Source organism: Hyperolius riggenbachi, chromosome 4 (assembly GCF_040937935.1).
Source record: "Hyperolius riggenbachi isolate aHypRig1 chromosome 4, aHypRig1.pri, whole genome shotgun sequence".
NCBI lineage: Eukaryota > Metazoa > Chordata > Amphibia > Anura > Hyperoliidae > Hyperolius > Hyperolius riggenbachi.
In genome coordinates, this window is record NC_090649.1 from 234,255,094 (window position 1) to 234,282,495 (window position 27,402).

Consider the following 27,402-nt stretch of genomic DNA (forward strand, 5'->3'; position numbering starts at 1 on the left):
AAGGTACAGATACCAATAAAATATGACGCACATTTTTTGTCTAGAGTTGGCTAGAGTTTTTTGTCTAACACTTCTACAATATGCAAAGCATAACATTGCTTAACCGTTTTGTGTCTCTTTCACTGCATTTTTTTCCAAATGGTTAAGGTAATATTTGTAATTGCTTTACTCTTGATTTTAGGGTGAAAGAGGTCCAGTGGGAGATATTGGTTTTCCAGGTCCTGAAGGGCCTCCTGGGCTACCAGTAAGTTATTATTTATTTTTTTTGCAGACTTCTTCAACCTACTAAAATCATTTGCATCAAACATTCATAGGTGTGTAGTTGTTATCTTCGCACTCAACTAGCTTCAGCCAACTGGTTCCTTGATGGTTCGTTGTGATTATGCATGCAACCTAGTTCACATTGGACCATTAAACTTGTGATTTCAGCAGCGCTTTCAATCACTGAAGATCGCTAGCATTTTGATAAGCGCCACTGCAATGTAAAGTATATGGTAGTGTTCTCACTGTATCGATCACCAGCGATTAGCAATCTGCTGAAATTGCAAACGTGGTTCATGCAGCATTTTTTTCTGCTTTTGGAGTGATTGCATTTCAATGTTAAAGAATCGCAAAACGCAATCACTACAGATTCACTTACCCATACAAGGGAAAATCGCAGCAAAATTGCTTTGTAAAACGCTAGCGGTTTTGCTAGTGTTTTGCGATTCCCAGTGTGAATGGGGCATAAAGCCCTAGTGCAGCCAACCATTTTATTATGCATATGATGCAGATTAGCATTACATGAAGCTGCCTGCAGTGGCTTAGTATAGGAGTTCTGGCCGTAGTGCAAGTTTTTCAATGGGCCCCCTCAAGCGCAGTATATATAACAATTGATATTGAGCACCAAAACCTCTCAAGGACTGCTACAATGTCTGAGTTGTGCAAGCAGAGGAGGGTAACAGTCTATTAAGGGTTACAACTATTTAACGGACACATAGAGCTGATCATTACCAGCATAGCACCAGAAAAGAGCTAATAAAGCGGTCAAAGGAGGGCCCTTGGTGGGCCCCCTTGGTCCAGGGGCCCTGGTGCAGCCACTACCTCTGCATCCCCTATTGCTATGCCACTGGCTGTCTGCAACAAGAAGCCATTTTCACTGCACTTTTATTTAACATTTTTTAACACACAGTCGGCGGTGTGGGAAGTGGTAATGCACATACACATATTAATACATTTACACATAAAACAAGGAGGAACGTGAAAGGAATTGGTGAGGAGACTCTGCAAAGCTATAGTGCTACAGTCCTGGCCTGTTCTTACTGTCAGAGCATCTGAAGATAGAGGAGTCTTCTTCGGATGACTGTGCATGCAAGGTGATCCGTGACTGTAGGTACATTCGCAAAACAAAAGGATTTCAGTTAAACTGGGCCATGTAATGCAGTGCAAATGAATCACAATATCCAAATGCCGTATATTTGTACCATGGCTGTGTTGCTTTCACACTGTGGTTGTAGTGTATCTGCAGTTTTACAGAATACATGCGCAGTTACAAAATCACAACACAACCAAAGTTCATCATCTGCTCAAACATGGTAAAACCACTTGTGTGCACAGACCTTCAGTGAATACATGCATAACACAACACTCTGTACGTCAAAAAGTGCACATTATTTTTGTAGTATGAACAATTGCTATGTAACATGAACATTTTCACACATCCAGAAACACACTGTACAACATGCGTTAAGATATAGTGACCCATTACAACACAAAGAACAATTGCATGGCCAGTGAAGTCATATGTTGTGTTCTAACCCAATGCAACATACATAATGTGAATGCACACTTTTCTTTTCCAATACTTTTATTGAAGCGTAACACCAAAACAGAATGGATTGCAGTGAAAAGACATCACGCATAGGCAATTACTGCTGAACAGCTCACTTGGAAATGGAATACAGATACTGCATTATACAATTTAACCATACAGACAATTTAACAATGAACATTGTAAAATGAGTGCCAATATAAAGAAATACAAAAACGTGAGCTTGAAAGGTGGATCATGTTGACGATTTGAGGCTTATGAGGGCTTTTGCTATTTAAATTGTACATTTAAGTACACATGAGCTATGATTGAAAACTGCTACCTTGGGGTTTTATGTTTACACATCACTTGTAAAACAATAATCCTGTACTTAACAACACACCAGAATAGGATTCTGCCTAGAGAAAAAAGATTCTACATCTTGCACCTCAGAAAAGGTTTGAGTGGATGCAGTAATCAGTTAAATTATATATTTTATCCATTTTCTATTTTCCCATGTTTTCCATTCCTTAAAACTACCATATTTCCTGCTGTATAAGACACACTTTTTCTCCCCCCAAAATAGGGGGAAAGTCTTAGCCAAGAATTAAAGAGAATCTGTATTGTTAAAATCGCACAAAAGTAAACATACCAGTGTGTTAGGGGACATCTCCTATTACCCTCTGTCACAATTTCGCCACTCCCCGCCGCATTAAAAGTAGACAAAAGCAGTTTTAAAAAGTTTGTTTGTAAACAAACAAAATGGCCACCAAAACAGGAAGTAGATTGATGTACAGTATGTCCACACATAGAAAATACATCCATACACAAGCAGGCTGTATACAGCTTTCCTTTTGAATCTCAAAAGATCATGTGTGTGTTTACCTTCTGTCCCTTGCTTCTCTCATGCACTGAAGTGACAGGCTTCCTGCAGACAGCTCTGCCTGTGCCTGTGTTTGTAATTCCTCAGTATGTGTCAGCCAGCTACTTTCACAGCCAGCCAACAACAGAGGAGGATTTTTATCCCGCTCTCTTCTATCACTGATAAGATAGCAGAGACACTGCTGGCTTATGTAAATACACACACACTGGAGTGTGCATAGAGGGGCCTGGAGACTGTGCATAAACAGACCAGCACGGAAGAGTTGGCAGCCTTCCAGACACAGGCCGACAAGTCTGACAGGGGAAAGATACATTGATTTATTACAGAGACAGTGAGAGTAGAAAGTGCTGCAGTAAGGCAGAGCACATTAGACCAACTTTAGGAACTTGTAGGATGGTAGAAAAAACGTTGTAATTTTTGGTACAGAGTCTCTTTAAGAAGAGGTGGCACACCACTGGCTGCAAAGATGCTTGTATTTCAGAAAAGAAGCACTACATGTTATGGACATGCAGGTCCTTCATCAGGAGCATGATGCACCTGATGAAGGACCTGCGTGTCCATAACATGTGGAGACATATTAAACGAATAATTACTTAAAAAAACAGCCTGCCAGCGTTGATCGCTGGCTGGCAGGCTGATAGCTGGGGTCCACTGCGTGCAGTGACAGTAGAGCTATCTGATTTCAAGTCCGCTTTAACCACTTCACCCCACCCATAGGTGGTAGAAAGTGGCTGCGCGCGTGCACGAACATGCGCACGTATGAATGTGAACTTGGGGACCAATCCTCTGCCGTGCAAAACAGATTGTTTTAAAATGTTTTGCAATAAAATGTGCAAAAAAAAAACCCCACGTTTTAAAAGTCTGTTTTGCAGGAACTGGTTAAATAGATCTTATTGAAAAATAAAGTGAGTTAAGGGGAAAATTAGGATCTTGGGGGTGATGTAACTGTCTCAAGATTTAAAATTTCATTGAAGTATTCACATATTACCAAGTGTCCTATTTGTATATTATGTGCTTCTTGAAGAGGGGATGACGTTAATGGTTGCTATTAAAATGATATACATATCTCGCTGTCTTTTATGAGCATTGCTGATTTCCTTTTTTCGTTACAAAAAAAATTGCAGTGAAGAAAATGTGTTCTGGTGTTTATTAGGGTTTTCCCCAGAAACATGCGTCTCCTGCAGGCATGTGATGTCACCGGTATTAAAGATATTTGTATACACAACCACACGATTTGTTGTGTTGCAATGGAAGGCTGAGGAGGCATGATGCATATGATGAAGCAGCTTCCGGCAAGCTGAATGAGGAGGGGAGCAATACACTCGTTTAGGGCCCGTTTCCACTATCGCGAATCCGCATGCGTTGCCCGCATGCGGATTCGCACAGTCAGTACAAGTGGATGGGACTGTTTCCACTTGTTCGTTTCCCCGCACGTTTTTCTGTGCAGAAAAAATCTGCAGGGTAGGGGCCTCAGAATTCGCCTGCGTGTGGAATGCAGGCGAATCGCACGCAATGTATTTAATAGGGAAATCGCATGCGTTTTCCCCATGCGTTTTTTGCCGCGATTTCGCATGCGATTTCGCATAGGTACCCATGTTAATTCACACAGGCAGTGACATGGTTAAAATCGCATACAGCCTTACCTATGCGAAATCGCATGCGAAATCGCTGCAAAAAACGCATGCGGAATCGCACCCGCATGCGATTTGCCTGCGGTGATTCGCCGGCGATTTCGTAACGCTATAGTGGAAACGGGCCCTTAAGATGATCTGGCACCCCAGATACTTCTCAAGGTGGCCACTAATGGTCCAATTTCTAGCGAAAAATCATTAGAGCGATCAGAAATTCTGATCGGAAGAAAAATCGTCCACTACACCATCAACAAACCAATCTTTGCTTTCTATCTATCACAACCAATCAAGACATTTTGGTTTGACAAAAATCCAATCGGACGACTATTTTTACAATTGTTCGTAATCGATTGTGCCCATCAACTGAAATTATTTTCAACCAATCCGATCAGAATTTCTGATCGCTCTAACGATTTTTCACTAGAAATTGGACCGTTAGTGGCCACCTATAGACATTTACATTTCTTGTATAATGCACATCATACTATTTGCGTAAATGGGCATTACACAAGCAATGCACTTTAAACAACAAAAAACAAAAGACCGAGAGCCCAAAATTGTGTGGTATTTTCAAGAAATTCGAATAATTAAATTAAAAATAGTTATACTCACAAACATGGGTTGCCCCTAGGCAACCACTCCATATGCAGGTGGGGAGAATTAGAACCTGACCCCACTCAGGTATAAGATGTCGCTCTCTGTAGAAGAAATGCAGGAACAATCCTTGCCACCGTACACAAGCAATGTATGTGGTGTATGAACAACATCAGATACACATAGATCACTACATAATAGTATGTAAAAATACAGGTAAAGTTCTCGTGCACTGTTTGCGCAAGTAAGTTTTACTTATATCTATCAAATACACCCCCGTGTGAATTATTGCTACTAGTCATAAGTCTCACCCTGAAGGGACACATCTCCAAATACTGAGAATCAGTGATCTGGATATTTGCATATGTGACTCAAAGGTCCTTGCACTAGCAGCCAGAACATGCGGAATCATGAAATAACTGTCACAGCTGTCACCTTAAACCTGGCAGTGTGCTGCAGTATTTCTGTTGTTCTTTTCCTCAGTTTTCTTTCAATAATAAGTGTATGTATTTGATTGAGCGATCTCTGATTTTAAATGTTTTTTATTGTTTTCCAAATTCTAACTAAGTTAGATTCTAGCATCAAGCGGGCTTCTGTGGTTCTTCTGCTTTTTTCAGCAAGGTTACAGTACACATGTTTTAGAAAAAGTATCCTATATTGTTGATTCACAACATTCTATGACATTTAAGGGAAATGTACTTCTTATATGATTAATCACTTAACATTTCTGGACATACCAGAGCAGGATCATCCACCAGGCAACCTAGGCAGGTGCTTGGGGCCTAGTGGGTGACAAGGGGCCCACCTACCACCTTCTTTGACCTCTCTTCACTTTAGCTTACCAAAAGGACCACAAGGGGGCCCAAATCTACTACCTTGCCTAGGGCCCCATTGCATCTGAATCCATTTCTGCTGATTGGACATGCTGGAAATTATCGGTTTGACCCATTGATCTGACGGGAAATTGAATGGTGTGTAGCTAGCATAACCTGTGAATATCCTGTCTATGGTGTGATATTTGTGAGACATGATGGATTTGTAGGTGGGCCACCATCTTGCCGTTCAGTTTCCGGTGCTGCCCATTCCCCCACCATTTCTCCCAACAGTTAGAGGTTGCTCCCTATCGCTCGCTGCAGTCACAGGTGGCCATCCATCTCTCTCTGAAGTCACAGATTCTTTTCAGACTTGTGCTGCTACCAGATATGCATTCAGGCCCGAGCAGTGTTGAAAGGTCTGTATGGAGAGGCTTTCATGCAAGTACCTATCTGATTGCAAATAGTATACTCCCTTTGTTACCACCCACAATGGGTCAGAGAATGACAGGCCATGTGATTGTGTGGTCTAGACTATAGTAAATGTCACTCAAGGCTCTAGTTTTACTTTAGTTATTAATAGTAAAGGTACTCATACATGCATCAATTTCCCATCTGATTTCCAGCAGTTTTGATCACTCTGCTGGGTATTAATTGCACTAAAATAATTGTAACCTAAATCAATCAATAGTATTGATAGGACAGTATGGAAAATTTCCATCGAATGGGGGGAGGGGCAGGAGCAGTAGTTGATTGATGGATCATAGCATTGCACTGGGACAGTGCAACACTGCAGTTAAATTGATTTTCAATCGATTTCCTGCTGGAACCTATTAAGATATCCAAAGGACCGGCACCTTTGTCAAGTTGCCCAATAGTCATACTATTATGACTACTAAGCAACTTGACAAAGGCCTCAAGGGCCGAAACAGCGGGCTGTCATTGTCATCATTGTTCTGTTTGATGCTACAATAAAGTCATTGAGCTATTTACTTACGGAGTGGCGCCGGTCGTTTGGATATCTTATTGCAGTGTAACCCCTTGGTACAAGGGTGAGGACCTTGGCACACTTGGACATTTGAGCCTTGATTGGCGCTCCTGGATTTTTTGCATTTGCTGGAATCTATTGAAAATCAATCTTCTGTGTCAGGGCCGCCATCAGAAATTTTGGGGCCCCTCACACATCATCAGGCCTGCCCTCCTGGGCCCACCCACTGGTTGCTGTGCCTGCCCACTAGCCACCCCACCCCCGTGTCCGTGCGCGAAGTGCAATGTGGTGAAAAATTTGCATGGCTCCGACACTGAAGAAAGCAGCATGCACAGTGTGATGCTGCAAAAAGTGGGCGTGACCATGGCATGTTGTGAGTGGAGCCAAATACTAGCAAAATACAGGTAGTCCCCAGTTAATTAATGAGATAGGAACTTGTAGGTCTGTTCTCATACTTTATCTGTTCTCTTTTGTCCCCCTCTTTTTTTCCTGTGCCTCTTTTGTCCCCCTCTGTCTCACCTCAGTTTGTGCCTCTTTTGTGTCCCTCTGTGTGACCTCATGTTCCCCTCTCATCTCTTTTCTCTCTGTGCCTCTTTTGTCTGCCTCTGGTTCCCCTGTGCCTCTTTTATCTCGCTGTGCTACCTCTTGACCCCTTCTGTCTCAGCTCGTCCACATGCTCTAGCCAGATATATGTGCCCCCAGTATAGGTATCCAAGGCATAGGTGCCCCCAGTATAGGTAGCCAGGTATAGGTTCCCCGTATAAGTAGCCAACTATAGGTGGTGCCCCAGTATAGGTAGCCTGGTGTAGATGCCCCCAGTATAGGTAGCCTGGTATAGCTGGTGCCCCAGTATAGGCCAGCAAGATACAGGTGCCCCAGTATAGATATTCAACTATAGGTGGGGTGCCCTGGTATAGTTGCCCCCAGTATAGGTAGCCTGGTATGAGTGGTGCACTAGTATAGGTTAGCCAGGTACAGGTGGTGCCCTCAGTAAAGGTAGCCAAGTATAGGTGGTGCCCCAGTATAGGTAGCTAGGTATAGGTGGTTCCAGCCCCAGTATAGGTAGCCAGGTATAGGTGGTGGCCCAATATAGGTAGGCTGTAGCCAGATATAGGTGGTGCCCCAGTATAGAAAGTCCGCTGCAGCGGGCTCACACTCATCTGCTCCCCACGTTCAAGTGCTGATGTCACTCTTCTCTCAGTGCCGGAATGTGGTGTGCTGGTTAGTGAGCCACAGGCCTGCAGCCAGCACATGCGGCCCTTCCAGCGCTTTGGGGGAGGTGGGGGCCTAGGGCCTCCAGAAGCCCTGGGCCCCTAACTGCAGTGTCAGTTGTCCTCCCCCCCGATGGCTGCCCTGTGTGTGTGTGTAAGGAAACAACCACAATCAGATTAGATTGTGATCAAAGAGTGATGTATGGGATAGGTTGATCAACTCATATTCATGGTCATGCTCGGCATGGGCAGTGGGGAGGCAGCCAACATACCTGAGTGCAGCTGGTGGCATGCTCAGACTTGACATGATGCTTTTTTTGCCACCATATAACCTCACTACTTATCAAGTGCTGACACGTGGGGAGTTACATACACTATCATTGGGCTGCATTAAATTGAAGTCAAAAGGCATTCTGTGGCTGGCAGACAGGAGCCCAATAGGCACGCTGTTCAGAAAGAGAGTTTATTGATGCATGTGGCTGCTGCACAAGCTCACCAGGGACTAAAACATAAGCCAGAATTCTCCTCACTGACTTCAATGGAGTTTACACTTGACTCCCACAGACACCTGTAATTTTGGACTTATTTGACTAAATGATTCCCACCAGTAGACTGATGTGGTGTGTGAGCTCCGTGCTGCTGATGGAGGGATAATTATTTGCTTTTTGTGGTGAAGGAATTGGAAATCTTTGTATGTGATAGTGTTTAGCCCAGGCATGGGCAAACTTGGCCCTCCAGCTGTTGAGGAACTACAAGTCCCACAATGCATGCATTGCAGGAGTCTGACAGCCATGACTCATAAAGACAAATGCATTGTGGGATTTGTAGTTCCTTAACAGCTGGAGGGCCAAGTTTGCCCATGCTTGGTTTAGCCTCTCAGGCTGGTTGCCATAGCTTTGTTACTTAAAAGTGTAAGTCCAACCACAATGTCTAAAGTACCCCTGAACTGAAGGCAACCATAATTATTGTCTTTTTAACAATACCAGTTGCCTGGCAGTCCAGCTGATCTCTTTGGCTGCAGCAGTGTCTTAATCACACACCCGAAACAAGCATGTCAGCACAACAGCCAGGCAATGGGTATTGTTTCAGAGAAAATAAATATGGCAGCCTCCATATCCCTCTCTGTTCAGATGTGTGTTAACTTAAGTTGTGGATATAATTTGTAAGATTTAGACCTGCAGTCAGGTTTTTCTCAAAAAGGCTTTACTTTACCCCACACTGGTATTTTATAGTATCTGTGTCCCGACTGGTGAAGAGTTCTTTTCACTTCACTTTCTTAATGGCTTTCACTGGGGAAATTGAACCAAGATGGCAACAATAGTCTGACACCAGGTCTAACCTACACCAATGACTCTTAATCTAAAATCTGGCTTGCGTTTAACTTTTGTAGTGACTGACTACCATACCCATGGTATCTGTCATCCCCAAGGAAGGCTCTCTGCTGGGTTTTCCCAACAATCTACTCTATACAAACATGACATCAATACCCACCATCCAGTGCGGTCATAGGGGAGCAGCTCTACTGGGGGTTTGATGAGAGGTCCACAAACGGCAGACACTCAGTGTGTGATGACCAAAATGATTATTTGTGATAGTCTGAGGCCTTGTTCACATTATAGGCATTTTTGTTAAATTTTAAGCTCGGGCGATTTTTACCCACTTCACTTCGAAGGGTTTTTCCCCTTAAAAAAACAGAGCAATTTTCACCTGTCAGCGCTCCTTCCATTCATTCACCTATAACTTTATTACTACTTATCACAACAAAACAATCTATCTTGTTTTTTTCACCACTGATTAGGCTTGCTTTGGGGGGTACTTTTTGCTAAGAATTATTTTAACTCGTTTTTAACAGGAATAATAAGAATAATAAGAAAAAAATTGAAAAAATTCATTATTTCTCAGTTTTTGGCAATTATAGTTTTAAAATAAAACATGCTACCGTAACTAAAACCCACACATTTTATTTGCACATTTGTCCCGGTTATTGCAAAGTTAAAAATGTTTCACTAGTACAATGTATGGCGCCAATATTTTATTTGGAATTAAAGGTGCATTTTTTTCAGTTTTGCGTCCATCCCTAATTACAAGCCCATAATTTAAAAAGTAATTGTAGTATACAGTCTGTGTACACATATTACAAAAGTTAAATCGCTCAGGTAACTATTTATGTATTTTTTTTTGTTATTTTCTTTTTTTATTTGAAAAAAAATAAAAAATAAAAACTTCAGGGGAGTGTGGGAGGTCAGGGGTTAATTTAAAATGTTAAAACATGTAACTAGGGATCACTAACTGAAAAAAAGGGGGGGATGTAATATTACAATTTGGCCACAAGATGTCCTCAGTGGTGACTTCAGCTTACTGTACGGAAAAGGAAGCACTACGTGGACGGATTTATGAATGGCAGAGCCGTCTGAAAAGACGGCTGCGCCATTCACACGGGGAAATAGATCAATTAATGGGATTTGTTTTCCCATTCATTGATCTAGCGGCGGGCGATTGGCAGTAATGTGCGGCGGTACCGAGCGCAGGGGGACAAGCGGGGGGGGGGGGAGGGGGTTCGGGCGCGGCGGGAGGGATGTAGTAGCTACGTCCTTGCACAGAGTTATGGAATTTAGGCATTTAGCAGGGACATAGTTACTCGTCCCGGGGGAGGGGAAATGGTTAAAATCGCCCTGAAAGCACTTGTGCAATGATTCTCTATGAGAGAGTTCAGAGCGGTTCGTTTGCGATCCGCTTTGAAAAGCGGTGCTTGGGCCATTTTTGAGGCGATTTGCCTCAATGGAAGGTATAGGAAAAACGCAAAACGCTCACAAAATCTCTTTGGCAAGAGATTGCATGAGCGTTTAAAAAAAAAATACATTGTATTTATTTTTTTCCGGATCAAAAGACGGAAGCGCTCTGCAAAAGCGCTTACAAAAACACCCACAAAAACGAGCGAACGGACAAAAAAATGCTGCAAGACTTAATTTTCCGGACCGTTGTGCCCAGCAGACCGGAAACAGAAGGTTTTGCAGTGCAATAGGAACCGATGGAAAACGGATGTTTACAGCACACTGGAAGCACAATCACAAGCTTAATCACGTTGCGTTTGCGCAACCTGCAATTCTCATTGCAATTGCACTGTGAAGCCGTCACGAGCTAGGTGCAATCACACTGAAAATTGTGCAGACCGGTGATTGCGTTTCGAGCAAAAATGAATTGCGCTAGTAAAAAATTAACACTGCATTCTACATGTAAATCGTAGTGCTTTTGCAATCAGGGCTGGTACGCTCACCACTACTGGTGGAGAGAGAGAGAGAAGGAGGCTCTTTGGGCAGCGAGTGTGCTGCCCAACTCTCGCTAACGGGCCACCGAATTTGAGGGAGGGTGAAGCAACTGAATAAAGGGCTACGTATATGGGGGGAGGGGGCGCTATCTAATATTGGGACACATATGTAGTGGCTGTGGTCAGTGACCTAGACTGGGGTGAAATTTTAGTTGGAGTGTCTACTGCATGTGAGATCCTTTTGTTGTTTATAATTTTTATAGACTCCCCTTATTGTATCACCTGGCTTTATGTACTTATGTGATGCCAGTTGTTTTTTTTTTTTTCTAACAAATAGGGGTACTTTATAGGTATGGACATGTCAGTGGATTGCCCGGTTATGGATGCCACCAAGGAGTTAAAGCAACTGCTGTAGGACCCATTTAACATCTCCTTTTGTGTACTGTACCGATATGTTAATAGTAACATAATACCTGCACTACTTATGCAGGATCCATTAGGCCATAACACAGACAGCGCACATTATTGTACATTACTGAATGTATATGTTACGTCCAGAACCTGAAGTCTGGCCACTTCGGGTTCTGGATGGTCAAAACTAGACGTGGCTGTCTCACTGCGGCCATTGCCCGAAATGAATCGATTCCTGGCGGCTCCATTCTTCTCTTATGGCTCTGGCTCCTCCCCTGTCCCCCTCCTATTGACTTCTGTCAGCTGGGGACACACGCAATGCACCCAGAGTCGTTCATCGCGGCAGGGAAGCAGGGATTCGTGACGTTCGTTCCTGCAGAGCGGGTGCTGGCAGAAGCAATGTCTGCAGCGTTCCCGCTTTGCTTCTCTCCTGCAATGAACAACTCTGGAAGCATGCGTGTGCCCCACCTTCCACAAGTCAATAGGAGGGGGGCGGAGCCAGAGCCATAGGAGAAAGAATGGAGCCGCCAGGAATCGATTCATTTCGGGCATTGACCGCAGTGAGATGGCCACTTCTAGTTTTGACCGGCCGGAACCCGAAGTGGCCAGACTTCAGGTTCTGGCCGTAACATATACAATTATTCATTTTTTTAACTAGAGATTCTCAATGAGATGCTAATAGCATGCTAATTTATTGAACCAATCAAATGCACTTCCTGCTGATTTGCAGTACCCCCAAAAGTTGCACACAATTTGCATTAAATCTGCATGCAAGCCAGAATTATTAACATCTCATTATAAATCTATGTTTGGTTGGGTTACATTGGTTGAGAAAAAACACACATCAATTAAGTTCAGCCTCACTATCCAGCGCCAGTGTTTCGATCCAGAGGAAGCTATATCATGTACTGGGGAATTAGGAAAACAGTAGGGAAATATGAGTTTTAGATATGCCCAGTGTCATATAAGATATTGTGTTGATGCATTTGAAATGTTTTCTGTGTTAAAGAACAATAAATTAAAAGAAAAAACCCATAGTTTTCTACAAGCTGAAAGGTGGAAGAATTTATTAAATAATTCATCAGTCTCACATTCTGTGCTTAGCTAAGCTATCTGATTCTCTACTAATTACTGATTAGTCTCTGAGTCTTTGCTAAAATCATTGCTGCTGATTGCTATGCTTGGTTTACTGCTGATTATGGGGGTTGTACTGATGATTGGAGGGGGTGTTATGACGCTGATTACAGATGTCCGTTTACCAGGCCCACTTTTACTAAAACATCTCCACAGTATACTGCTGTGCTGACCCAATAACTACAATCTCGCAGCTCTGTGCTACAGTGCTGATTGCAAAGGATGTTTATTGAGATAATGCTGATTTGGGGGGTTGTTATGCTGTTTACAGGCATGCACTATGCAGTCTGCTTTTGGTATTTAAAGGGAACCTGAAGTGAGATACTGTATGGAGGCTTCCATATGTGTTTCCTTTTAAACAATACCAGTTGCCTGGCTATCCTGCTGATCCTCTGTCTAATACTTTTAGTCATAGACCCTGAACAAGCATGCAGATTAGATGTTTCTGACAAAAATCTGACAATATTAGTCACATGCTTGTTTCATTTATGGGACTTAGACCTTACTGCAGCCAAAGAGGTCAGTAGGACTGCCAGGCAGCTGGTATTGTTTAAAAGGAAATAAATATGGCAGCCTCCATATACCTCTCACTTCAGGTTCCCTTTAACCATTTTGCAAAATATTCAATATACAATCCCCCTTGCCCCATACATGTTATACAGTTTTAGCTTCAGCTCCTCATATTGTTGTGATGCCCCTGCTTTTATGATCTTTTAAACACCTGAGTTGAGAGGAATATGGAGCCTGACATATGTATTTCCTTTTAAACAATGTCTGCTATCCTGCTGATCCTCTGCCTCTACTTATAGCCATAAACCCTGAACAAGCATGCAGATCAGATTTTCTGACTGAAGTCTGACTGGATTAACCACATACTTGTTTCACGTGTGTGATTCAGACACTACTGCAGCCAAAGAGATCAGCAGGATACCAGACAACTGGTATTGTGTAAAAAAAAATTAAATATGGCAGCATCCATATCCCTCTCACTTCAGGTGTACTTTAAGTAAAAATAAACAACACTAACTGGGGGGGAGAAAATACACGAATGGTGGGGTACCTTCAAAACTATATTGATACATTTATATGCTCAGGATAATGGTATGCAAATTTTGGTACAGTTGTTAAGAATGTCAGGAGGATGTCTCCCAGTATCAGTACGTAAACACATGCGATAACCATTGTCTGAAATGGCCGTTTCAGCCAACAATTGTTATGTGTGTAAAGTGGCCGCCAATCAATATTGCTCGGGCATTGTTATAGATCCGTCCTGTTGAATACTTAATGAAACACCCCGCCCGAGCATGACCATTCGCAATGCTTTTTCCATCCCCACTGACCGATTTATTATTCGCCGATCATCGGCCCTCCGCCCCCCTCCATAGCAATAAAACATACATTGCTAGCCTCAAGGCTAGGGGTGTGTCTGCACAGCATCATTCTGTGAAGTGTCACCCGAGGGATTGTTTCTCAATTCTGGATGGCCAACAATTCTCGCATGTGTGTACTATGGCGGCTTCTCTGTGGTGACATTATCTGTATTGTGCTCTGACAAAGGGGCCCTGCATGGCCCCAAACCGATCGATGGCAATATGATCGGCTGTATATGGTGATGGAACAATCAATGCAAGTCCCTTAGTGGTGTGGGGACCTCCCTTTGTTCCTTTGTCCTTTGTACTTAGCTCTCTCTCAGTTGAACTTCTAAACATCTCTGTTGGTCCTGCAATAGGTGGCTATACCGATCAATAGGGATGTCAGGAACTCAGCTCATCTTGCGGCTGGTTCCTTTATTGCATCGGCACCTCAGGAGAATGTAGGCATGGAGTTTGCACCATGTGTATTATAATTATGTTGTGTTTCTATTATTGGCTTCCTTTAGAATTGTTTTAACGTTTAAAACAGAGAAGTAATTCACTCAATCAAGCTAATTACTAGCATGTGTGGAACCCTAGAGGCCAGGTAAATGCATACAGAGCACAATTACTTAGCTTTAAAGTATATCTGAAGTCAGAAACAGTTTCAGAAACAACAGAAGTGAACAAACATCTACTTTTGCATGCGAGAAATGTATTTTCAGGAAAAGTTCTATCTCTTCACAGCCAGATGTGCCTGAAAGGGTTGGGGTGTTTCACCTGATAGTTTGACCCTGTTCTGACCCTCAGTTTAAAACAAAAAACCTATGTTGGAAAGCTACAGAGATAATAAGAGACAGCAGATTCTGTAGCTCTAGCCAGCAAGGTAACACTGTGTATCAGTAAACACTGCTATTTAGGTATGGAGACCATAGCAGACATAGGGCTTGATTCACTAAGACAAATAGCGTGCCTTATCTGAGTTAACATGCTTTATGAGAGTTAACACGCATTATCAGAGTTAACACATCTTATCAGAGTCAATACACCTTATCAGAGTAGCATAGCGAGCACTATGAACTTATGCCTGGTAATTGGCAATGACGAGAGCCCCACTCGTCCTGCCCTGAGCCCCAGTGAGTCCAATCACTTTAACCACTTGAGGACCACAGTCTTTCTACCCCTTAAAGAGAACCAGAGATGAAGCAACCTCATGTATTTTACCTTATAAATCAATGGGAACATGACAGTAAACACCTAATCTGCTCTTTGTTACATTGTTCTCTGTTTAATTTGCCTGTTATCACCTCTAAGATAAGAATCCCGACTAAGCAGTCGGTCTGGCTTTGCTACAGAATAATTATAGCTGAGACTGTGTTCTTTGCTGTCTTCAAGTCCAAGCCTGCCCCCTGCTGGCTTTGCTCAGGAATCATTATAGCTGAGTCATTATAGCAAAGCCAGACTCAATGCTCACTCCGGGATTCTTATCTCAGCTAGATAACAGACACTTTTAGCAGTGAGGATGGAACAGAGAGCATGGTAAATGTTTTCTCTAATGTTCCCACTGATTTCTATGGTAAAATACACAAGGGTGCTTCGTCTCTGGTTCACTTTAAGGACCAGAGCCTTTTTCTCCATTCAGACCACTTCAGCTTTCACGGTTTATTGCTCGGTCATACAACCTACCACCTAAGAGAATTTTGCCTCCTTTTCTTGTCACTAATATAGCTTTCTTTTGGTGCTATTTGATTGCTGCTGCGAGTTTTAGTTTTTATTATATTCATCAAAAAAGACATGAATTTTGTCAAAAAAATGATTTTTTTTTTACTTTCTGTGCTGACATTTTTCAAATAAAGTAAAATTTCTGTATACATTTTTGTCCAAATTTATTGTGCTACATGTCTTTGATAAAAAAAAATGCATTCAGTGTATATTTATTGGTTTGGGTAAAAGTTATAGCGTTTACAAACTATGGTGCCAAAAGTGAATTTTCCCATTTTGAAGCATCTCTGACTTTTCTGACCACCTGTCATGTTTCATGAGGTGCTAAAATTCCAGGATAGTATAAATACCCCCTAAATGATCCCATTTTGGAAAGAAGTCATCCCAAAGTATTCACTAAGAGGCATGGTGCGTTCATAGAAGATTTTATTTTTTGTCACAAGTTAGCGGAAAATGACACTTTGTGACAAAAAAAAAGTTTCCATTTCTTCTAACTTGCAACAAAAAAAAAATGAAATCTGCCACGGACTCACTATGCTCCTCTCTAAATACCTTGAAGTGTCTACTTTCCAAAATGGGGTCATTTGTGGGGTGTGTTTACTGTCCTGGCATTTTGGGGGGTGCTAAATTGTAAGCACCCCTGTAAAGCCTAAAGGTGCTCATTGGACTTTGGGCCCCTTAGCGCAGTTAGGCTGCAAAAAAGTGCCACACATGTGGTATTGCCGTACTCAGGAGAAGTAGTATAATGTGTTTTGGGGTGTATATTTACACATACCCATGCTATGTGGGAGAAATATCTCTGTAAATGACAATTTTTTGATTTTTTTTTTACACACAATTGTCCATTTGCAGAGATATTTCTCCCACTCAGCATGGGTATGTGTAAAAATACACCCCAAAACACATTATACTACTTCTCCTGAGTACGGTGATACCACATGTGTGGCACTTTTTTGCACCCTAACTGCGCTAAGGGGCCCAAAGTCCAGTGAGTACCTTTAGGATTTCACAGGTCATTTTGCGACATTTGGTTTCAAGGCTACTCCTCACGGTTTAGGGCCCCTAAAATGCCAGGGCAGTATAGGAACCCCACAAGTGACCCCATTTTAGAAAGAAGACACCCCAAGGTATTCCGTTAGGAGTATGGTGAGTTCATAGAAGATTTTATTTTTTGTCACAAGTTAGTGAAAAATGACACTTTGTGAAAAAACAATAAAAATCAATTTCTGCTAACTTTTGTAAAAAAAATTAAATCTTCTATGAACTCGTCATACACCTAACAAAATACCTTGGGGTGTCTTTTTTCTAAAAAGGGGTCACTTGTGGGGTTCCTATACTGCCCTGGCATTTTACGGGCCCAAAACCGTGAGTAGTCTGGAAACCAAATGTCTCAAAATGACTGTTCAGGGGTATAAGCATCTGCAAATTTTGATGACAGGTGGTCTATGAGGGGGCGAATTTTGTGGAACTGGTCATAAGCAGGGTGGCCTTTTAGATGACAGGTTGTATTGGGCCTGATCTGATGGATAGGAGTGCTAGGGGGGTGACAAGAGGTGATTGATGGGTGTCTCAGGGGGTGGTTAGAGGGGAAAATAGATGCAATCAATGCACTGGGGAGGTGATCGGAAGGGGGTCTGAGGGGGATCTGAGGGTTTGGCCAAGTGATCAGGAGCCCACACTGGGCAAATTAGGGCCTGATCTGATGGGTAGGTGTGCTAGGGGGTGACAGGTGGTGACAGGAGGTGATTGATGGGTGTCTCAAGGTGTGATTAGTGGGGGGAATAGATGCAAGCAATGCACTGGCGAGGTGATCAGGGCTGAGGTCTGAGGGCGTTCTGAGGGTGTGGGCGGGTGATTGGGTGCAAACAGTGGTCTGGGGGGTGGGCAGGGGGGGTCTGAGGGGTGCTGTGGGCGATCAGGGGGCAGGGGGGGCAGATCAGTGTGTTTGGGTGCAAACTAGGGCGGCTGCAGCCTGCCCTGGTGGTCCCTCAGACACTGGGACCACCAGGGCAGGAGGCAGCCTGTATAATACACTTTATATACATTACAAAGTGTATTATACACTTTGTATGCGGCGATCGCGGGGCTAACAACCCGCCGGCGCTTCTGAACGGGTTGTCGTCGCGGGTGGGCGGAGCCATTTGCCGGGGGAAGCGTGCGTCTTAAATGACACGATCGCTCCCCAGGCATGCCGAAAGGACGCAACGCCCATCGGCTGTGGGCGGTCAGCAAGTGGTTAAAGGACATTATCCCCGCACTTTGATTGGCCCAATAGGCTGCCTGTCATTTGACAGGAAATTTGACAGGCAGCCTATTGGACCAATCAAAGTGTGGGGATAATGTCCTTTAAAGTGATTGGATCCACAGGGGCTCAGGGCAGGACGAGTGGAGCTCTCGTCATTGCCAATTAGCAGGCATAAGTTCGTAGTGCTCGCTATGCTACTCTGATAAGACAAGAGAAATAACATTTATATTGCGCTTTTCTCCTGGCGGACTCAAAGCGCCAGAGCTGCAGCCACTAGGACGCGCTCTATAGGCAATAGCAGTGTTAGGGAGACTTGCCTAAGGTCTCCTACTGAATAGGTGCTAGCTTACTGAACAGGCAGAGCAAAGATTCGAACCCTGGTCCCCTCCGTCAGAGGCAGAGCCCTTAACCATTACACCACCCAGCCTACCAACCAACCAACCAACCAACCTACCAACCTACCAACCAACCTACCAACCAACCAACCAACCATCCATCCAACCATCCAACCAACCTACCAACCAACCAACCATCCATCCAACCATCCAACCAACCATCCATCCATCCATAAGGCGTGTTAACTATGATAAGACATGTTAACTCTCATAAGGCATGCAATTTGTCTTAGTGAATCAAGCCCATAGAGGCAAGTGGAGAAAATTTTTTTTTTTTAAAGAAATCAGATTCAGGAGAATTGTGGAGGTATATTTATTATATACTAAAAATATTACTATACATTTGACTGCAATAGTGTGCAAGTCACCCAACTGGATCAAGTTTTTGTTTATTTTATTACATAAAACTTTTTTTTTACAAATCAGGTGTTCTGGTCTCACTCTGGACCCATTACTTGTATAGTAATAGGTCCAGAGTGAGATCAGAACACCAGGGCCTTGATTCACTAACCGGCGCTAAGCCGGTTAGTGAGCCTTAAAACTTGCTGGGCACAAACCAGGGTGTTAGGTTGTTTGTACCCACACATCACGCACAGCACCGCCCACTTCGCGTGAAGCGCAGTACGCCGATAATGGTGCGCGGTGCACCGTTTCGGGTGCATTAATATCGCTTCAGGTGCACCCAATGTGCCGTTTTCAGGGCGCACCAGGTGCGACGTGTCCAGCGCAGCGGATGTGACGTTATGATCGCACTGCGTGCCATTATCGGCGCACCGCACTGTAGCTTTGCACGACTATTGCTGTGCGCAAAGCTACATTTCGTGCACTAAGTGGCTTTTCACTCTGGCGTTAACACTTAACGCCGGTTAGTGAATCAAGCCCCAGATGTGTAAAAAGAAAAAAATGTAATGAATTACACACACTGGCCCCTTTATTAGGTACACTTTCCTAGTATCATTCTTGCCCATTGTGATGCTATATTTGAACTTATTTTCACCACATCTTGATGCCTACATGCATTTAGTTGCTGGCTTGTGATTGGATGATTAGTTAGCAATTAAGCAAGTGTCCTAATAACCTGTTCAGTGAGTGTATACTTGTCTTCATTTAATTGGTTTGATAAATTAAATACATAATTTCAGTGGACCAAGTTAAATGCATTTTAAAACCACCATTTAATAAGTGTAGGCCTCAATTGTTAAAAAAAGTTTAAAAAAAAACGTAAGAGCTGCATGGCAATTCTAGCAAACAAGACGCAGACTGTGACAAATGTTCACCTTTTTCTATACTGGGACACTTATTAGTTGCATATGTATGTATGTATGTATGTATGTATGTATGCACCCACATATGTGATGCTTAGCAGTTCAGCAACCAATTTATAGGCCCATATGTGGTTATGTTGCATAAACGCATGTTCATATGCAAGTAGTGAAACTCATCACACACATTTGTATAAAAGACACTTTGCTGTATTGATTATGAAAGGCAGGGCTTATTTTTTTTTTTTAATACTTCAGTCACATTTTAATACATTACAGTATACACTAAAAGTAGGCAAAGATAAGGCAAGTGTAGATTACAGTTCATCTATTCCATGCCTCTTCTTGGCTCAGCCACCTGGGTTTGATTACCTATCTAAGATAGAACCTGTGCCAAAATCTGCTACTAATCTGGAAGAGACAAATCTGTGAGCTGGTGCCCAGGCAGTAAATATGGCTTGAAGCTTCGTAGAAGCAGATCTGTAGAACAGAGAGTCTGAGGTACATCTCATTTACATTTCTCAATTATTTCCTCTTGCATTTCCAACACTCTTTGTGAAACTGTTCTTTAAATTAAAACAATAACTGCCAAAAATATCAGTTTAACGGTGACATAAATCTTAGCAAATGTGTTCTAAATTTCACTTTGTTATGCTGCGTTTAATGACTCATCTCTAAAATAAGCTTACAAAATAGACGTATTTTCTGGAGAATAAACAGGAACTTTAACAGTGTGCGTACAAAGCTGTGTCTTGGCGGACATATTGCCTGCCCACATACGCCAACGCCTTCAAAAGAGCCTCTTGTCACTGAAGTCTAGTCTGAGTCATATTTTATGTCACACCATTATGTATCCTTGTTGCTGCAAGTTAACAGTGACAGGTGACAGTGCTGTATGATTTTAGCCATAAGACTTGTACAACCCTTACCTAGTCTAATAATATGTAGAGTGGGAGATATCACTGTAGCTTTTACCTAAGTTTTCATAAAATTAACATCTTTTAATGCATTTCTTTATCAGTTAAATATCACTACATGTAATTCTTACATACAGGACATTTTTTATATACTTTTTCTTTTACCTGAAGGCAAATGCTTCATCTTCACCTGAATGCACATGCTCCGCGCATGTGCACTCGCCTTCTGACATAGACGCAAACCATGGACACACATCCTAGGCTTTTATTCAGTAGGATTGGTTTGGTTATTAGCCCCACACTAAACCAGTTACGGTATATCACTAAAAACGTTAGAGTATGAAGCTTAACCACTTCAGGACCACAGTCTTTTCGCCCCTTAAGGACCAGAGCCTTTTTCTCCATTCAGACCACTGCAGCTTTCACGGTTTAATGCTCGGTCATACAACCTACCACCTAAATGAATTTTACCTCCTTTTCTTGTCACTAATACAGCTTTCTTTTGATGCTATTTGATTGCTCCTGCGAGTTTTACTTTTTATTATATTCATCAAAAAAGACATGAATTTTGGCAAAAAAATAATTTTTTTCTGTGCTGACATTTTTCAAATAAAGTAAAATTTCTGTATACATGCAGCGCGAAAAATGTGGAAAAACATGTTTTTGATTAAAAAAAACCCATTCAGTGTATATTTATTGGTTTGGGTAAAAGTTATAGCGTTTACAAACTATGGTGCCAAAAGTGAATTTTCCCATTTTCAAGCATCTCTGACTTTTCTGCGCACCTGTCAGGTTTCATGAGGGGCTAAAATTCCAGGATAGTACAAATACCCCCCAAATGACCCCATTTTGGAAAGAAGACATCCCAAAGTATTCAGTGAGAGGCATGGTGAGTTCATAGAAGATTTTATTTTTTGTCACAAGTTAGCGGAAAATGACACTTTCTGACAAAAAAAAGGAAAAAAAAAAGTTTCCATTTCTTCTAACTTGCAACAAAAAAAAATGAAATCTGCCACGGACTCACTATGCTCCTCTCTGAATACCTTGAAGTGTCTACTTTCCAAAATGGGGTCATTTGTGGGGTGTGTTCACTGTCCTGGCATTTTGGGGGGTGCCTAATTGTAAGCACCCCTGTAAAGCCTAAAGATGCTCATTGGACTTTTGGCCCCTTAGCGCAGTTAGGCTGCAAAAAAGTGCCACACATGTGGTATTGCCGTACTCAGGAGAAGTAGTATAATGTGTTTTGGGGTGTATTTTTACACATACCCATGCTGGGTGGGAGAAATATCTCCATAAATGACAATTGTTTTATTTTTTTTACACACAATTGTCTATTTATAGAGATATTTCTGCCACTCAGCATGGGTATGTGGAAAAATACACCCCAAAACACATTATACTACTTCTCCTGAGTACGGCGATACCACATGTGTGGCACTTTTTTGCACCCTAACTGCGCTAAGGGGCCCAAAGTTCAATGAGTACCTTTAGGATTTCACAGGTCATTTTGAGAAATTTCGTTTCAAGACTACTCCTCGCGGTTTAGGGCCCCTAAAATGCCAGGACAGTATAGGAACCCCACAAATTACCCCATTTTAGAGAGAAGACACCCCAAGGTATTCCGTTAGGAGGATGGTGAGTTCATAGAAGACTTTTTTTTTTGTCACAAGTTAGCGGAAATTGATTTTAATTGTTTTTTTTCACAAAGTGTCATTTTCCGCTAACTTATGACAAAAAATAAAATCTTCTATGAACTCACCATACTCCTAACGGAATACCTTGGGGTGTCTTCTTTCTAAAATGGGGTCATTTGTGGGGTTCCTATACTGCCCTGGCATTTTAGGGGCCCTAAACCGTGAGGAGTAGTCTTGAAACCAAATGTCGCAAAATGACCTGTGAAATCCTAAAGGTACTCATTGGACTTTGGGCCTCTTAGCGCACTTAGGGTGCAAAAAAGTGCCACACATGTGGTACCGCCGTACTCAGGAGAAGTAGTATAATGTGTTTTGGGGTGTATTTTTACACATACCCATGCTGGGTGGGAGAAATATCTCTGTAAATGACAATTGTTTGATTTTTTTTTACACACAATTGTCCTTTTACAGAGAGATTTCTCCCACCCAGCATGGGTATGTGTAAAAATACACCCCAAAACACAATATACTACTTCTTCTGAGTACGGCGATACCACATGTGTGACACTTTTTTGCAACCTAGGTGCGCTAAGGGGCCTAACGTCCTATTCACAGGTCATTTTGAGGCCTTTGGATTCTAGACTACTGCTCACGGTTTAGGGCCCCTTAAATGCCAGGGCAGTATAGGAACCCCACAAGTGACCCCATTTTAGAAAGAAGACACCCCAAGGTATTCTGTTAGGAGTATGGTGAGTTCATAGAAGATTTTTTTTTTGTCACTAGTTAGCGGAAAATGACACTTTGTGAAAAAAAAAACAATACATATCAATTTCCGCTAACTTGTGACAAAAAATAAAATCTTCTATGAACTCATCATACACCTAACAGAATACCTTGGGGTGTCTTCTTTCTAAAATGGGGTCACTTGTGGGGTTCCTATACTGCCCTGGCATTTTACGGGCCCAAAACTGTGAGTAGTCTGGAAACCAAATTTCTCAAAATGACTGATCAGGGGTATAAGCATCTGCAAATTTTGATGACAGGTGGTCTATGAGGGGGCAAATTTTGTGGAACCGGTCATAAGCAGGGTGGCCTCTTAGATGATAGGATGTTTTGGGCCTGATCTGATGGATAGGAGTGCTAGGGGGTGACAGGAGGTAATTGATGGGTGTCTCAGGGGGCGGTTAGAGGGGAAAATAGATGCAATCAATGCACTGGGGAGGTGATCGGAAGGGGGTCTGAGGGGGACCTGAGGGTTTGGCCGAGTGATCAGGAGCCCACACGGGGCAAATTAGGGCCTGATCTGATGGGTAGGTGTGCTAGGGGGTGACAGGAGGTGATTGATGGGTGTCTCAAGGTGTGATTAGAGGGGGGAAATAGATGCAAGCAATGCACTAGCGAGGTGATCAGGGCTGGGGTCTGAGGACGTTCTGAGGTGTGGGCGGGTGATTGGGTGCCCGCAAGGGGCAGATTAGGGTCTAATCTGATGGGTAACCGTGACAGGTGGTGATAGGGGGTGATTGATGGGTAATTAGTGGGTGTTTAGAGGAGAGAAGAGATGTAAACACTGCACTTGGGAGGTGATCTGATGTCGGATCTGCGGGCGATCTATTGGTGTGGGTGGGTGATCAGATTGCCCGCAAGGGGCAGGTTAGGGGCTGATTGATGGGTGGCAGTGACAGGGGGTGATTGATGGGTGGCAGTGACAGGGGGTGATTGATAGGTGATTGACAGGAGATCAGTGGGTTATTACAGGGAATAACAGATGTAAATATTGCACTGGCGAATTGATAAAGGGGGGTCTGAGGGCAATCTGAGCGTGTGGGCGGGTGATTGGGTGCCAGCAAGGGGTAGATTAGGGTCTAATCTGATGGGTAACAGTGACAGGTGGTGATAGGGGGTAATTGATAGGTGATTGATGGGTAATTAGTGGGTGTTTAGAGGAGAGAATAGATGTAAACAATGGATTTGGGAGGTGATCTGATGTCGGATCTGCGGGCGATCTATTGGTGTGGGTGGGTGATCAGATTGCCCGCAAGGGGCAGGTTAGGGGCTGATTGATGGGTAGCAGAGACAGGGGGTGATTGACTGGTGATTGACGGGTGATTGACGGGTGATTGACGGGTGATTGACAGGTGATTGACAGGTGATCAGGGGGGGATAGATGCATACAGTACACGGGGGGAGGGGTCTGGGGGGGGGGTCTGGGGAGAATCTGAGGGGTGGGGGGGTGATCAGGAGGGGGCAGTGGGCAGGGGGGGGATAAAAAAAAAATAGCGTTGACAGATAGTGACAGGGAGTGATTGATGGGTGATTAGGGGGGTGACTGGGTGCAAACAGTGGTCTGGGGGGTGGGCAGGGGGGGGGTCTGAGGGGTGCTGTGGGCGATCAGGGGGCAGGGGGGGGGAAATCAGTGTGCTTGGGTGCAGACTAGGGTGGCTGCAGCCTGCCCTGGTGGTCCCTCGGACACTGGGACCACCAGGGCAGGAGGCAGCCAGTATAATAGGCTTTGTATACATTACAAAGCCTATTATACTATTTCCATGCGGCGATCCGGGTGCTAGTAACCCGCCGGCGCTTCCGAACGGCCGGCGGGTTACTACGAGCGGTGGGCGGAGCCAGTCCCCGGCGGCTGATCGCGTCACGAATGACGCGATCGCCGCATAGCCACCCACGCAGCCGCCCCCGCCGATGGGCGTATTGCGGTCGTTTGGGCCCGGACTTTGCCGCCGCCCATCGGCTGGGGGCGGTCCTCAAGTGGTTAAATGGCACAAACATTGTATTGTTTTTTATCATGATCATGCTAAGAATGCGCTCTGTGTGATTTTGGCTTATGACATTTCCATACACCTTTTTTAAAGTATCAGTGTGTTTAAATCCACAAAAGCAGCCAGTTAAAAGTCACACCTAACCACTCAGAATGTTAGATAAGCACACATACATTCATCCAGTTCTATGAAATCAACAGATGTCTCGTTTTCCTGGTATAATTCTCACCATAACAGTCACCCCACATGTTCTGAGTCCCAAGACTCATCAAGCAGGGTAACACATAGTTACATAGTTATTGTGGTTGAAAAACGCATCCATTAAGCTTACCCTTTGAGCCTCACTACATCTCTATCCAGTGAGCCACAAGGACAGCATTTCACTAGTTTGATCAAGATAGCGTTTTCCAACACTTAGCAATCATAGCTGTGGATGCCCTTCAAGGTAAGGAAAGCATCCTTGCCCTTTTTAAGTATAGAATTTTAAGTACAAATATAGAATTTGCCATGACTCCTTCCTATGGTAAAATATTCAGCATATCAACCACTCTCGCTTTGAAGAAGCCTTTTGCAAATTAGATGTAAAACCTCCTTTTCTTCATGCATTGTATAGACCTATTGGCTAAGCTTTCAGATTGCCTTTGGATGCATTTATACATGTTAATCACATCACCTCTAAGTCATATCTTTTCCAAGCTGAATAAGCCCAGTTTCTCCAATCTTTGTTAGTAAGATCTTCCACCCCTTTGATTAACTGTACATGTTCCAAAACCTTAATGCCCTTTCTATAGTGTGGTGCCCAATTTGAATCTTATATGCTAGATGTGATTTTACAAATGTAAGAGTGCAAAGATCACTATTCCTACCAGCCAAATGCGCATTTTATGTATACACCAAATGGGCATACCAACTGCACTGTGTGGTTTTTTTTAGTGAAGAATACTCTTCTATCAAAGCTCCTTTACCAATGCCAGTCTAATTACCTATTCCGGATGACTTCTTCTCTTCCTCCACTGATGGCTCTAAACTTCCGGCAGGTCTTCTGGGTCCTGATCACATCCAATCACGATATGACATGTAATTGGGATCCAGGAGACCGTGTCAGCGTTACAGTGCCACCCAGTGGTGGAAGGGTGTGATGGAAGAGACTCACCTCTCTTCCACCACCAATGGCTTTATAACACTGGCACGGTCTCCTGGATCCTGTTCACATGTTATATCATGTGATCAGAACCAAGAAGACATGTCAGGATTACATCAATGCCGCAGTGGAGGAAGTAGAAGCCGATCCAGCCACCCAGACAGGTATGTATGAAAGCTCCCTGCCACCCACTCCCTGCCACCTGTCTAGCCTGCCAGGCTGGGGAAGGCACTCTTCCTCATTGGTAGGAAAACTTTGGCCCTGCAGCCAAATAAAGTTAAGAGTTAAACAACAGTGGTTTCATGTGTTCACTCTCCATATGTTACTATATCTCTTACTTGGGTATGTTGCACATTTGGTTCAGTAGCTCAAAGTGAGAATTCATAAATTATTAGAATTCGGTATCTTCTGTTTTCTGGTAACCCAAAAAGCTAACAAAGCATTGCTTCCACTAAATAAATATATATATATATATCTCCTGCTGGCATAAAGGTCGTGACTTCTGGCTCGCACGCGTAATTATCCATCCAGGTGCACTAACAGACCCAGCCACACCAGACGCACGCTGCTGCGTGCAAACTGCCGCATTGGACGTGGAAACAGCCGCCTTGCTGCCAGTACACGTGGCGGCTTTTCCATGTTTTCTCACAGTACCCCCCCCCCCCCCGAGGAGTGGACTCCGGACACTCTCCACCAGGTTTTTTAGAATGTGGGTCTAGAATCTTTTCGGTCTCACATTCCGATTGGTCTTTTACCATCACAGGGAGGGAGGGAGGGAAATCCACGTGCACTGCTGGCTTCAACAGAGACACATGGACTGATCTTATACCTCCCATACTGGCTGAAAGATCGACAGCATAGGTGACAAAATTGACTCTCCTGATCACTGGGAATGGTCCTATGAATGTAGGACCCAGTTTAGTTGATAATCGCTTCAGGGCCCCATGTCGAGAGGATACGTACACCATGTCCCCTGGGAAAAACTCCTACTCTACAGACTTTCTCTTACTAGTCTGATTTTTCAGAGTCCGGGGTTTTCTTGACACTGGTAAATATTGTAATGTACCCGGTGAAGTCTGACAAGATGTTTTACCCCCTAGAATGTCTCGCTGGCAAGGGCCCAGACTAGGCATCCAGTCCTCCACCGTCTCTGCAGGTGCCCTGACCACCCTTCGAGGTAGGCCGGTCTCAGGTTTGGCATCTGCCGCCGCCGGCTCCAGAGCGGCAGAACCCCCCTGTGACCAGGCG

The 27,402-nt window shown here is 43.5% G+C and overlaps 1 protein-coding gene across 6 annotated transcripts in view; it reads left to right on the forward strand.

Moving 5' to 3' along the window:
• Positions 1-27,402, forward strand: part of COL19A1 (collagen type XIX alpha 1 chain) — a 1,086,226-nt gene that overhangs the window by 863,987 nt on the left and 194,837 nt on the right. For all 6 annotated transcript variants that reach the window (XM_068281448.1, XM_068281450.1, XM_068281452.1 and 3 more), the window contains exon 45: positions 182-244. In XM_068281448.1, coding sequence (XP_068137549.1) covers positions 182-244 — 63 coding nt within the window. The remainder of the gene's footprint in view (positions 1-181; positions 245-27,402) is intronic.